This window comes from Ptychodera flava, chromosome 5, assembly GCF_041260155.1.
Source record: "Ptychodera flava strain L36383 chromosome 5, AS_Pfla_20210202, whole genome shotgun sequence".
Taxonomy (NCBI): Eukaryota; Metazoa; Hemichordata; class Enteropneusta; family Ptychoderidae; genus Ptychodera; species Ptychodera flava.
In genome coordinates this window covers 5,178,817-5,194,421 of record NC_091932.1, presented here as the reverse complement: position 1 = coordinate 5,194,421, position 15,605 = coordinate 5,178,817, and the positions used below count along the sequence as shown (strand labels likewise).

The following is a 15,605-nucleotide window of genomic DNA, read 5'->3' as shown; positions in this document are numbered from 1 at the left end:
ATAAATATCCCTCTATCATAATGGTGAGATACCTCATAGGTAATCTTACTGAAACTCACATGATACTGAGTCAGTCATCGACGTTATAAATGGTAGAAGCAGGCTGCCGTGTCGTTCACTGAAAATGCACCGTGACCGCCATTTACAACTTTCAGCCGTCCTCTTAGCCGTAACGCTATGTGTCGTAGATGGGTTTGTAACACCGACCGATACTTACACACACAACGCCGCCTTGGATGACTTCGGTAAAGTTCATCTGTTCTGGAAATATGACGATACAACAATAACCTTCGAGGTGCACGCTGAGACTCTTGGCTATGTAGGATTTGGTATCTCTCCCAATGGAGGTATGACCAACTCTGATATCGTCATCGGATGGGTCAAAGATGGAAACACATACCTCAAGGTAGGTAACTTTGGAGAAGAGTTACGGTTTGAAATTTTAACTTAGGTTGAGTTGCACCATTCTGCAGAATTTAAAGGACTATCTGAGTATATGACGCAGTGCATGCTATACAACTATAGACTTGTTTATTGTATAATTATTTCTCTAGAACAGTAATGTTGTTGCTATATTGTGTTGCATAGATCAACAGAACCCATATAAATTTATGTGTACGCTACATGTAAGAGATTTTCTTCCCTCAAATTTGTTTGGGATTTATGGATATTTATTTATATATGACAGAATAAAAGCAAAACTAGGTAAATGCATCCATAAAAAGATGTCTATTCATGACAAAAATGATCCTCTAAGTTGATTTACACGATCAATCAGCAATTTACTTTACCTGAGAAATTGAATGACTGCATGGTATGAATTACACTGCATCATAGTACACCGACATCATCGACCGTTACCTCACACGATGATAGTTTCATTATACTTGTCAATATACTGACAATGTGTATGTTATTACGGAGTTCCATGTTGCTTATTATCAGTTGCCTTGCAAGAGAAGATTAGTAACCACATTGATTGAACAATGGTAAAAATGATGTATTTGGTCTGTCTAGTCTTTGTTTCCGAAATGTAAAAGTCGATAAAACCCAACCTGGCGGTCATAATGTTTGTCTGGTATTTGACTCCCAGTCATGATGGTTGTCAAGTCTCCCAACATGCAATTCATTGTTTGCCGTCATTGTAGACCTCGTATCGCCGCACGTTCGTGATTTTTCAGTTGTTCGGGCCCATCTCAGGAGTTTAGCACTTGTCAATGACGAGGAAACATCGAAAATCCCAAATGCTGTCATCAATTTGTTAAGTTCGCCATCAATGACGAATTGATGAATGGTACCGCCATCGTAACAATAGATTGTTCAAAGGTGGCCGTTCAAAGTCCGTGATTTTAATCATTTGTCGTGCGCTTGGTGCGCGTGATCGCTCGCTTGGATTGGACGGTACAGGGGAGTTATCCTTGAATTATATTAAATTGCGCTCACTATTTTATAATCAGCCTAACATATAGTTTGGATGCCATGATACACGTTGTATAGTCTTTCAAGAGACGTGACTTGTTTTCATTCACCGACCTAAAGCAAGTCTAAGCCTTAGATTTCCACCTTATACAGTCTCTGGCACTGAACTTGCTTTTAGCGAACCAAAATTCCGTTTGTTCAGGGCTACCCTGATGACAGCGGCAACGGCGTCAATCGGAGTGCTCATCAGATTAGACTCTCTCACAGCCCCCTCGTTCGCTGCGCAGTTATGCGCCCTCAACTGTCTTTCTAACAAGCGCCGCTCACGGAGCCAGCCGTGCTGTAGCTCAACTGCTGTATGAGGGCGGTATTATGGTCTGAGGTGAAGCCAGCGGGGGGCTGTGAGAGAGTCTATCATAAGATACGCTCTTGTGTAAGAATGTGATAAACAGGAGATCGTTCAGCGCCTTTGCGTGCATACATTGAACAAAATAACAGCAATAATTCAAGAGAGTTCGACTAGAGATCTCTTTAGTAAACTTGCTTCGAAAAACTTTAAAATTGTTTGTGAATGATATACATGTGGCTAGCGCTGTTAACTTGTAAATCGAGGAGGACCGATGTAAATCTTTTCCTTTTCCCGTTTGTTCATACGGTCGAAATGTTACGAACATAATTCTTATGGAAACATGGGATAGAATACTTAGTTCAGTCATGATCACATGTTTGTTATTGCGATTTAAGTTTGCAAACTTGCTTTTTAGTATAAACTGAAAGTAAAAACAATATTGAATACTTCCGTGGCTGCAATTTCCAGCTAACCAACATTTTCATTGACAATCTTTGCAGGATCGCTTTGCCAGTGCCGAAGGGGAGCCTGGGATTGATGATCAACAGGATTATGAGCTTATTGGAGGAATGGAGACTGAAACACACACCGTGCTTACGTTTTCGAGGAAAATTGATACATGCGACGAGAAGGACAGAGTTGTAACAGTGAGTTATACAAACAAATTACAATTCCTAATAAATATTTCCATTATTTCTGTTAAAGATATAGAGCGTAAAACATGGATATTTTTACATGTACGAAAGTACCTCTTTAAATTTGGCCGTGTAGCGAGCTGCTGCCGTAAAGGGCGTCAGTAAGGAACAGTTCTGGAGAGTCCTAAACGCTCAATACAATGTTTCAAACACTAGCAATGTTCTTTAAGCATTCCAATTTAATCACATTAATGTCAATAATATAATAAAAAGTAGATTTGTCTTTTATAATTACCTAATGTTTTTTCTTAGTTGGCGACTTGAAATATTGAAAATTTGACACATTCCAATTGATATACTATTTGCTTATTAAATAGTCTAATATCAAATTTGCCATTTACATTGTATTACAATTTCCTTCGTCAGTACATGCGATTCAGACACGTGTTTTGTTTATAAAATGTGACGGTTTTTTCATACCTCCAGTCAGACACACTACGTCTTATTTACGCCTACCACGCTGACGATCCAGATACAGAGACAGGTCTACCATACCACGGTGCAGAACAACGCGGTGCTCGAAGTGTTCACGTGTTGGGTGTTGCCCCAGCTGAACCAGAGATGCCAACTGGAGACGATTTACTCATCTACGAGTTTTTGAATCCAAATGTACGTACTGTAATACACGGACGATATAGTGCCAACTTTGTAATTGCAAGTTTAACAAAGAAGTAACCAAATATTCATATTCATACATAGCTTTCTTTCAAATATCATATTCGAGTCTTGAATCCAAATGTACTGCGGTTCAAGTACTACAATCTGAAATAGCGTTTGTGATTGACAGTTTAACACAGGAAGAATGTGGTCTATTAAATTCAAGCGCTTAACCCATATATGTGACGGCCATATTTGAGTTGCAACATAGAAATTATTTGGTCGTTAAAATCTAAGTTATGCGTTCATCGCCAGTGTTTGAAAAACGTTCTGTTGTCACATTTCTGTATAAGCACTTTAAAATAAGTTGCATTTGATTTCAAACCATCTCATTGAAAAGAGTGCAAAAAGACACAACTAAGATTAGTCTACAGTGATAATGGGTCACTGTAGACTAACTTTTGCTCAAACTTTCCTTAAGGAATCTTTCAACTATCCTCTTTCAAAATCAAGGATAAAAATCGGGGTCACCGTGCAAAGTTTTGGAACTAGCCAAACTAATTATCCAACATATGGCGGTATTTGAAATTCAAAATGGCCGCCATTCCCGCGTTAACTCTGTTTGGGGAAATTAAATTTTTGATTTTCGAAAAATTAAGCCTGTGAGAGTTTTTCTTTCTCCAAGAGCTTTAGAATAAGTTCCCACAAGTGGTAGATCAGCAAAGAATTGTAGAAATTTGACAGTCCGACTATCTGTCCCCGAGGCGTTCTACCTTAATGTCACAACATGTTTCTCATTCTTCAAGGTAACAATCCCACATCACCAAGATACAACGTACTGGTGTCAAGCGTTCAAAATACCTCCTTTGGATAAGAAACATCATATGATTAAGGTGAGTGCTCTGTGTCTAGCAAACGAATTACGTGCATTAGTTCGATGTAGATATCTGTGGACTTAACAGAGACAAGTAAAGAATTGAAACTGGGGGAATCGTCATGTTTGCATCTTGTGTCATGTTATACTTTGTGTCTTATACAAGACACTCTTTCATGCCGGTTGCATTGACTATATTTGATACATCGCCAGCGAGAACAAGACAAGACAGGAAGAAGTGCATACAATTGCTTCGTAATATGTCTACGCAACCAGCATCATGATGGCTGCTTACTCTTTCTCAGCTCCTATGAACCACATCAGCTTATACGTTTGGTGACAATCGAAATTTTGTGAGAATTTATCAATTTCTGCATCAAAATGACTCGTTAAGTTTTAAATGGAACAATAATACAGGTACACTCAACTGTTCACCACTTAAACAATTGAAATCCAAGGAGTTTTGATTATGTTGTTTGAGTCTCAAACCAGGTATGAATCTTTTCTGTTTTTCACGACGTCCTTTTGGACAGAGCGAAACAATACTTGGCTATGTCTGATTGATCTAACATACAAACTGTTCATCTGCAGCATCATTAGCCAGGTGGACTAACTCTGTATAAGGCAAATTACAGCATAATACGCAATCTTGATATTTAGCATCTTACTAAGGGTTGCTTTTCATACTCAGTACGAACCAATCATTCAAGAAGGCCACGAAGCCCTTGTCCATCACATCTTGATCTACCAGTGTCGCTCCGGCGTGGATGAGGGTTACCATGGTTTCGGACACGAGTGTTACTCACCAAACATGCCAGCCAACTTGACTCAGTGTTCATCCACCATTGTCGCTTGGGCCATTGGAGGAGGAGTAAGTCATTATCGTAGCAAATGTGTAGAATTCATGAAACACTCTGTACTCCTCAATCTTCATAAAAATCTTCATGAAAATCGTGTAATATGATGGTTTCCCTTGACTTCTAGTGACGATTTCGTGCATATCTTACTTCCTCTTTTACAATCATACGCTAAACAGCAACGTTTTTGTTATTTAGGCGTTCTACTTACCGGAGAATGCCGGATTTTCTTTAGGGGACATAGCCAACGGTGATCCAGACTTCGTTGTTATGGAAACTCATTATGACAATCCTCTGTACAAGGACAGTAAGTCGATTGTTTTTCCAATGCACACAAGTTGACTTAAAAATGTTTTAGAGGTGAAAGAAGCGTAGTGTCGTCATCAAGCACAGTCCGATTTCTAAACACTCAAACAGCTGCACAACCCATATTATACTTTGCTTATCGAGCTCATTTCCTTAGTATACACAGTAATCCAATTTTTCTTGCCGGACCAGCCTTTACTGATTCACCATGTGTGTTACACACAATACATAACAAGTCTCATTAATCGTGTTGGAACTATACATACGTATCATATTAATCGTCTTTTTTCTTGCCACCGCAGCCTTCATTGATTCGTCCGGTATACGTGTATATTACACACCAATATTACGTGAGAACGACGCCGCAATTTTAGAGATTGGCAATGGTGTTTCGGCTTTTGGACAGTTCATTCCACCAGGGGCGTCAGATTTTACCACCTATGGTTACTGTTCTCAAGAATGTTTGCAAGAAGTAAGCAACATAATAATAGCTTTTCTTCGACACCCTGTGTCGTCATGATGACAGCTTAAATACTGTAATAAATTTTAAAACATAAAAAGGACTTATTTTCGCGGACCTCATAATTTATGTGTTAAATTATTTCACTAACGATTCCGTGGTTCACGTTGCATCAGCAATGGGGTCATTTTGACTGAGTGATACATCGTCCAATGTGACGTGTGGCGACGTGCACATAAATGAACTCACTATTCTGAAGAAAGTTTTCAACATTCAAATGTTACTGTCATGGACTCTTCGATATCTTTTGATGATCATGTTGTAGAATAATCTACCATGATCCTCTAAACATTCTTATCAAATGTAAGATGATCTTTTGCCGTCGTCATGGTTTTAAGCATCAAAGAAATTCCATTGGTTACACATGTTTAAGTTATTTGACAAATATTTCTCACAAATGTCTCTCAGTTACGACTATCACTAGTCTGCTTGATATGAAGACTAAGAAGACACCCGTGCTCAATAGTCAGCCAAGAAAACAATAACCCACAATTTTTATATTTCCTCAATGAAAAATTCGAATCTGATTTAATTAAGTCGATCAGTATGATTGCAGAAATTATGATAATAATGATAATTATAGTGATCACTATCGGCACCGTTATTATCATCATGATTATCAGCAGCATCATCATCATCATCATCACCACCACCACCACCACCACCACCATCATCATCATCATCATCATCATCATCATCATCATCATCATCATCATCATCATCATCATCATCATCGTCATCATCAGTGTCATCATCATCATCATCATCATCATCATCATCATCATCATCATCATCATCATCATCATCATCAGTATCATCATCATCATCATCATCATCATCATCATCATCATCATCATCATCATCATCATCATCATCATCATCATCATCATCATCACCATCACTATCATCATCATCATCATCATCATTATCATCATCATCATCATCATGCTCTCATATTGAACGAGAAGACAGGCTTCGAGAACTTACTTTCTCACGTCATTTCATCGCTTTCACTACAAATGCAGGGTAGTGCTGACACTAGCATAACCGTATTTGCCAGCGTGTTACACTCCCATCTTGCTGGAGTAAAACTGCTAACACGTCATTTCCGAGGAGGAGTTGAGCTGCCGATGATTGCTGAAGATAACTCGTACGACTTCAACCTACAAGAAATGCGTCATTTGAAAGAATCCGTAGTCATACAGCCTGTAAGTTTGTACACACGTGACATCTTGAATTGAATGGAATTTTACTTTGCTGTTGTATTTGTCTATACATTTGAACGGCACACGTTTGTTTTGTCATTCAAATGACTTATAATACTAATTACCAAAAGTGTTTCGTGCACCACTAGAATTTCATCTCCTTGGTAACGCTCATTTCAGGGGAAACGGGACAAAACGTAACTGTCTGTCCTAATATAAATACTTATCGTATCTTCGTTGTTGACATAACCTATTTCAAATGATGTATTTGGCTAGATCCACTGCTATTATGGTTGATTCATATCGATAATCTTGACATACCGGTACTGTAAGAATCGGATGTGTCGATTATTCTCCATTTTCTTTCCCTATATTTATATTTTTTCACATTGATTATATCGACCAATACTCTAACACAATGAACTTTGTATTGAATGGATGGTAATTCATGATTTATTGCTTAGGGCTCGGGCCTTCAATCCGAATTGCTTTGTCTGTTCGTAATGGTTATTGGTTGTCCGGTACACGATTCCTACTATCCTATTTAATTATGTCCGCGGCTTTGACATTAACATTTGTTATTTACAGGGAGATCGATTGCTGACAGAGTGCACATACAATACAATGGATAGAAGTACCATGACTTTTGTAAGTGATCTTGTACTAGCAGTTAAATAACATGTATTCTAATAGGGAGTATGACCGTGCAGTTTTATATGCCCTGTTAAAATGTGTACAATAGATGAAATACCAGCTTTGCTATTTTAAGTTGCTTCGAGAAAGAACAAGAAACATCACAAAGTTAACTTAATGAGATTTATTTGGACTGCTTTACGCAATTCATTCGTTAAGATCAAAATCCCGACACGAAAATATAAGTTCTTCTGAAGTGTTGATCCAAGACAGAGCACTACGTGACGGTTCGGACATTTACGAGTGTCATTACTGTGAAGATCTTATAGTGCTCTCATATTATGTAAGCAAAAACCAAATGCTCTCAAAGGAAGAGGAATGTCGATCGTTTTCAGAAAGTTGTCAAATGTTAATGATTGATCACCAGTCACCACAGAATGTATAGCCAACTCGTGGAAGCAATGTGATAGACAAATCGTATGCTCTCAGGTAAATAATAAAAAGTTATGTAGGATTATGAGGGTGACCTCAACGCCACTATATTGATTCTTCAACAGACGGGGTTTACTTCAAGAAAAGGAACAACAAGCAGCACGCATTAATGTAATAATGAAATTATTGCTTTCTCATTGGGGTTCAGAATGAAAATATGCATTCAGTTTGAGTAGAACATGAGATCATGGGCACAATGGCAGAGTAATATAGGCTCTGTTTTGAACAAGCTTGGACAGTTTTAATATATTATCATGTTCCTCAGCTTAGGTGTCAAAAGTAAAATCACTCGTTATAATTCGCCAAAAGTCATTCGTCTGCTTTAAGCAACGAAATGAAAGCACAACTGGAAACCATCTAACAGTGAAACAATCCCATAATACACAGCGAATAGTGAGTTCATCGAACTGCGTTCACAGGTAGCTTCGCTCATAGTGATGTTTATTAACAAAAAAGAAACCAAACTTCAAATTAATACAGAAAAGTAGTTTCTAAAATAGAAATCAAGCATATGATCCATTGTACACTTTTTCTTTCTGTGTTTGTGTTTGTTAATAGGGTGGTCTGTCAACTAAGGAAGAAATGTGTCTGCATTTTTTGTATTACTATCCTCGCATACAACTACCACGATGTGAGAGCAATGGTATTCTTGACCTCGCAATGCAAGCCTGCTGCAACGTGACCAAAATAGACTATGAGTAAGTAACTATGATCAGCTGTGTGAAAAATGAAGTAAAAATGTGTCAGTGTACATCATTTTTGGACAAAACATTACCGTGACTGTGAACGATCATTCCTATTGGCACATTACAAGAAACAAAGAATAATTTTTAAAAAGCTGTTCCGGTTTTCCAAGTAATGGTCAACTCCAGGCGAACACTTGAAAACGCTTTAAATTTATTGATAAGGAGAAAGGGAGTAGAGTTTTTGTTTCGCGTCCGGGCAGCGTTGACAAATGGTTTTGAAGCTTTCTGAAAAAAAATTGTCTCCGTGTTGTACTTTTAGCGATATTTGGCGCGAACTATAAACTTTTCATGGCGACAACTTGTTGTATGGGAGAACTGGCATACAAAGTCAATAGACGATGTTCCACTGATTGCGAGATCTCGCGAAACTTTAATACATGCCCGAAGAAACAGGTTTCCTGCTTAGTAATACAAGTCAAACTTTGTATGGAACTAGAAAAAGTGCAGAACTGAGCAAAGATTGCAACTTCATATATTTTATGCAGTGTTTAACGTAATTAGCGACTTGTCCTGTTTTACGCAGTTTGTCCTGTGTTGCGAGAACGCGTCCATTGCGAACCACATATTCTCGCGATATCTCGGAATGTCTCACGCGGTTCGGAACATGGTCTATTGATTTTGAGTATTTTTTTCGTTGGATTTGAGATGGACATAAAATAAAAGCAATCATTGATTGCATCATTTTAGCCTGACAAATGAAATTAGAGGATTCAAGGATCATAGTATTTTTCTTGTCTTTAGCGTCTTCCATCATTAGCATTGTAACTCACGTATCTTCTTATCAGAACAATACCATTGACTGTTTTGGAACCACCTCAGTATGCCGGCCAGAGAGTGATCGATGTACTTAACGCTCAAGAGTGGACCCAGGAACAATTGGACGATTTCGAGACAGCTGCCTATCAACTGGCCTACCAGAATGTCTGCGAGAAATCCAACACTGAAAACCATCCTGTGAGTGACCTATGCTCTCACATCACAGTTTTTTCCTGTACAGTTACCTAGTGTCAACAGTTTGTTTGCATGTTGGCTAAGACTTATAGCCCATATAGCCCACTATGTAACACAACTTGTTACAAAGTGAAAAGTTTGTTCATACTAAAGAAATACCCTTTTGACGCAGCTATCCGAGGAAGCCATTTCAAGCTATCGGCTACTCTTTCAGTATTAAAATATTTTGTTATGTAATTTCACCCTATATTCATATCTCATTTTATATTTTAGAGTCATTATACTTTCAAGAGTGTGCCGGAAGTCACGGAGCCGCTCGTACCGGAAGTGAGTGAATGCGAATCTTCAGCAGATTCGAACAAGTACCAATGGACATCTTTTGTGATGACGTTTCCAATACTGCTAGCCATGTTGGTGTTCATGTGAGGATTTTACGTAACGCTGTCCAAAATCAGAATGAACTACACAATAAATTATGTGATTGTGCAATGATAAATTTAACTTACAGACGAAATGTACACAATAAAACAACCAGAACAATAAATATCACTTGAATGTCCTAAAAGAATACACTTCAATATTGTTAATTATTAAGAACTGCAAAGCATACTTTCACATTTTTCAACGAATGAACGTTGTATCATGAACACGAGTGGAACTTATTTGGGATAATTGGATGGTGAAGTAATGCCAATTTAATCTGCAAATGTAATCTCATCTGCTTTTCTTTTTACATTACACATTTGTTTTTATGAGTAATTTGCAATATTGTAACATTCAGCTATACGCCACGTAAAACTCTTGAGAAATTTGAAAAATATAAAAATCCAATTATCCCAAAATAGTTCCAATCGTGTTCATTGGTAAAAACATAGGCTAGCACTGTTGTAAACCAGTGTAAACACACATTGTTTTGTTACATGTAAGGCTAGCACTGTTGTAAACTAGTGTTAACACACATTGTTTTGTTACATGTAAGGCCCAGAAAATAAATTGTGCTGTTCCCATGCGGGTTTTGCTTCAACCGTGTTGACTTGCAGAGTGTGGTCATAAAGTTACTTAAAGTCAATGAAATTCTTGTTGAATTCAAATAAAAATACAGTTTGAAGTTATCACGTATACATCCATGGAATTAGAGAGTACTGCATGTCGTGTTGAAAGTAACGTTAATTTCATGCTGATGAACAATCTGTTGTTTAGGAAGGGTAAAGACACCTTTGTGTTGACGCATTCATATAGTAGTTACCCAGCCTACCACTCGATACTGTGAGACAAATGAGATTTACATTTCAGTTTCTCATGAGTGAGAAATATCTATGAAAATATTTGTTCTTAAGGATGATAAGTATTTATTCGCGTGATTAACCGATCGTCTCTGTAGAGGAAGGTGCCGGGAGGTTGGGGTCAAAATGCTAGTAGCAAGGTTCTTTGCCAGATAGCAAATCATACCAGTGCGATACACAATCGACTACAGATCTGCTAATGTCTCTGTCATAAGTAGTTTAAGTCCAGAGAAAAATAGAACAGCTATGAACACGATTGGAACTTATTTGGGATAATTGGATTTTCATATTTTTTAAATTTCTCAGAAGTGTTAGGTGCTAGATAGTTGAATGTTGCAATAATACAATTACTCATAAAAACAAGTGTGTAATGTAAAAAGAAAAGCAGATGAGATTACATTTGTAGATTAAATCGGCATTACTTCACCATCCAATTATCCCAAATTAGTTCCAATCGTGTTTATGACTAAATCAGCATTTTCCCTTTCTGGTATTCAATGTCAGGTTGGGCCGACCCGTTCCATCTGTTCGGAAATCACCAAGTTTATCTTTTGGGATTTGTGCTTGTTTTAGAGATTCATATAAGCAATGGTTGTTCTCAGTGCAGATGAGATCCTTACCAATTAGTTTGTTCAGCACCGATAATCTTAAGAGAACTAATTAGAAGGGTTCCTCAGTATTTCCATTTTTTGCGCAACATTCTATCTTTTACCTCATTTTAAGCTCACATGTTCACACACGTGAGATAATGTCGTAGCGATGCCTGTCTGTCTGTGTGTCAAGGACGTCTGCTTGAGAAGAGCAGTATGTTTTTTTGAATGAAGGTATGATGCACCTCGAAAGTGAAAGACTTAAACTTTTGCTCGAACTTTCCTCAGTGAAGCTTTCAACCATTCTCTTACCAAAGCAAGAATAAAAATCAGGGGTCACCGTGCAAATTTTGGTACTAGAGAGACAAATAACTTGTAATTTCTCGATATTTGAAATCCAAAATGGCCGCCATCCCTGTCTTAACTCTATGAGAAAAAATAAAATTTTCGATTTTCGAAAAAACTAATACGGTGAAAACTTTTGTTTCGCCAAGAGCTTCAAAATAAGCCCCCACAAGTGGTAGGTCAGAAGAAAATTGATAAAATTTGAAGGCCTGAATTTCTGTCCCCGAGGTGCGTTCTACCTTAAGGTATGATGCACCTTGGGGCAGATATTCAGACTCTCGACTTTAACAATAGGTTTCAGTCTAACACTCGATTGTGAGGGCTTATTTTGAAGCTCGTGAAGTGAGGAAAGTTTTCACCTTCACAGGTTTTTGAGAAAATTGAAAAATTTATTTTTTTCTAATAGTTAACACAGGGATGGCGGCCATTCTTAATTTCAAGTATCGGTAAATATTAGGCAGTTGCTAGGTGACCCCTGATATTTATTCTTGATTTTTAAAGTTGCTTTACTGGGAGCTGTAACTTTTGACATGTTTTCCATCACTCTTGTTCTGTGTGTAAATAAGTTTCTCGTTTTCTCCCCAAGTCGTCTCAAAATTCTTGATGTTCAAATCTACAACACAGCCAGTCACTATGTATTTCAATATAGTGCATTAGTATACAGCTTCTATTTAAAACTTAATTGTGGTCTGAAAAAATTCCATTAGTAAAAAATAACATTGGATAAAACACACATGGTTTTACTGTCAAGTTTAATACTTCGTATTCCATAATATTTTTATTCGCGACAAGAAGAAGGAAATGTATTTGTCATAACAAAGATATTGAAAATACCATCAAAAATATATTGTGCCTTTAAATGTTGCATTCCGTATTTCATTATATATTTTTGAAAGATGAGGTTCACTATATCTTTTGATCGCTGGTATGATTCGACGATACGTTAGCCTAATAACGTAAGTGAGATCTGTCATTGGAGTATGCAAACTGTTATCACGGAGGAAATGCTAGATTGACAAAGTGTCCCTCCGAACTGTACCCTGCGTTCTCTTTTCCGTACCATTTGGTTTGGTCCACCAATAAAAAGATGACGTTTGTATCCGATGACCAACGAAGACAAGGATCATGGGTAACTTTCCATCGATCAGCTGTGCCGTCGCTTGAACGAACAATGGACTGGACGCAGTTGACATAGCAACAACAAAAGAACACCGAACGAATTCCACGCCATCACACTTCGTGTTCTGCTGCTCTTACAGTGTGTGTTCACCAAGCGTATTCAGTGTTCTTGTAAAACTGATTTTACTCAGATTCAGATAGTTATCTCACCAATATCATAAAAAACAAGTATATCTATCTTCAAGAATGGCTACTGCTGAAGAAAAAGACTTCATCAAGTACGCGGGAGTAACTAACCCCGTGATGAACATTCATGCCCTAGCGTACTTACATCTGGTAAGACTTTGTCATCCGCTATTCTGTTTGTTCTCAGTAACTTCACTGAATATTCTTATTAGTCAGAATTTTTTTTAATTAGGGATTGTTGTGGGGATCTACAAACTTATAGTATTTTCTCGGTTTAATATGTATTCCGTGTAGATGCTTTTCATACACATGAAAAAAACACTTGAATATTACTGTCGAACACTCGTTGACACAACAGGTATACACGTTTACGATAGGTTTCGTCAATACAATGAAAAACAACTACATGTACCATTTTCACGTGAACAAGCCATGTTTGTCATCTCTTTGACACAAAATATTGGATTTATCTTCTTGTAGACGTCACGACAACCCGTGCCTATATCATCAAGTTTGTCACTCTTTGCGTCAATCTTAGATGTGCCGTTATCATATTTCGTAAAACTCCGTTATTAGTCTAAGAGTAATTATTAGGGTCTAACAAAAGACTTCAACTCGGCAAATTTATTGTCCTGTTTCAGTTTTGTCGTCAATGAGAGGTTTGTATTCGTATAGACTCAACCGCCGCCTGAACTTTCGACGCACAAGTTTTCACCACAACAACGGGTATAAAGTGCTGCGTCCAGACCGCACGCTGAGCCTCCAAAGTCGTGCCTTGAAATCAATATTTTCAAATACTACAATAACGCACAAAATGATCCTAATTAATAAACAATAGCATGACGCCCGTATATAAAAAAGGAATTCAGTGAATAATTTTCGGAAGCAACGAACTCGAACAGGTCGCATTACCGTGGTTGTGAAGCATTGCAACCAGGGTCGGGAGCGGCCGGCTTGACCTACTTGACCTACCATGCCGCTGAGGTTCATTCGACTTTTTCCTCAAAAAAATAGAGTAACTTAAACTCGTGGTGAAAAAGTCGTTACGTCATTCATATTTTTCTTCGCTGTACTAGAAAAATGTTGGGGAACAATATCTAATTATTGTTATAATTTGGTTTGTTTTAACAACCCCCGATTTTTTGAAACTGTGTATTGCTCTATATAAATTAAAATACGCAATAAATACTTTCTCCAGTATAGTGTAACAGACATTTACTTTTGATTTTCTTCCAAAATACGAAAGCAGCCTCACAACGTAAACCTTTCTGATGAGTCCATGATAACATGATAGTTAGGAGTGCGCGAATGACGAATAACTAGCTCCAGTAGTGGTCGATAATAAATTTCTCAATCGGGATACCAGTCAGTGTTCCTAAGGTGGTCAAGTTAATGCATCGACTTGTTAGAATAACTCGTCCAGGGACCCGACAAAAACGGTTTGGCATAAATATATATATATATATATATATATATATATATATATATATATATATATATATATATATATATATATATATATATATATATATATATATATATGCATATATATATATATATATATATATATATATATATATATATATATATATATATATATATATATATATATATATATATATCGACTCGCAGATTAATAAATCTTTCGTGATTTTTTTGACGTTGCTAGCCTGGAAGCTTAGTGTTCCAAGGCAAGGTCAAAGTCAAGTCCAAGGATGGGATGTTTCGTCGTTCAAGTTGGCGGAAGAGATTCCTCGATCTTCGCTTTCCCTATTATTTATGCTTTGCAGACGACGTGAGTACTGTTGTCTTTGTTTTCAGGAAAGAATCTAAATTGATGTAGATGCATTTATTTGACATTCCGTAAAATCTTTCACCGAGTGGCAGAGACTCAGCTGAACCTCAGGCTGAACCCGCTTTGTGAATTTCAGTCACCACAAAACAGAATGAGTCAGGTATTACTTAGCTATGTCTCCGTATGGTTGAAAGCATTGGTTTTTATATTATTTTTCGACTAAATCTGCCGAGTTTTTAAGATCAAACCTGAAGTGAGATGTTGCTTTTGTTTAAGATCTTCACCTATTTTGACTCGCTCGTTTTATTATCCTGTTGAGCCCCCCCCCCCCCTCCCTTTTTGCTGTTAACTGGTCCATAAATGCCACTGATAAACAATGCGTTTGGGCTAAACTATGGTGTTGGAAGTATAAGATTGATTACGGGCTTTGTGAAATTCAACTCCGCATCCTAGAATACAAAATTTATACCATTCAAAAATGTGTTATGCTTGGTTTTCAATATCCAGGATCGGCTTGAGAATCCGACGAGCTACAGTTTGATCAACTACAGGGAGATAAAGCTGAAGCCTGTTATAAGGAGAGGACAAATTAAGAGTAAATACCTGAAAATCACTTTAGTTTCAGTGTACCCCGATATGGTAA

The 15,605-nt window shown here is 37.4% G+C and overlaps 1 protein-coding gene across 1 annotated transcript; it reads left to right on the top strand.

Moving 5' to 3' along the window:
• LOC139132817 (DBH-like monooxygenase protein 1 homolog) lies at window positions 1-10,190 on the top strand. Its single transcript, XM_070699077.1, has 12 exons — window positions 1-406; window positions 2,269-2,415; window positions 2,890-3,072; window positions 3,867-3,953; window positions 4,626-4,805; window positions 4,990-5,098; window positions 5,400-5,569; window positions 6,643-6,825; window positions 7,411-7,470; window positions 8,506-8,645; window positions 9,479-9,647; window positions 9,918-10,190. The coding sequence occupies exons 1-12, from the start codon at window positions 125-127 to the stop codon at window positions 10,068-10,070; spliced, it is 1,863 nt and encodes a 620-aa protein (XP_070555178.1). The 5' UTR covers window positions 1-124; the 3' UTR covers window positions 10,071-10,190.
• Window positions 10,191-15,605: the final 5,415 nt, after the last annotated feature.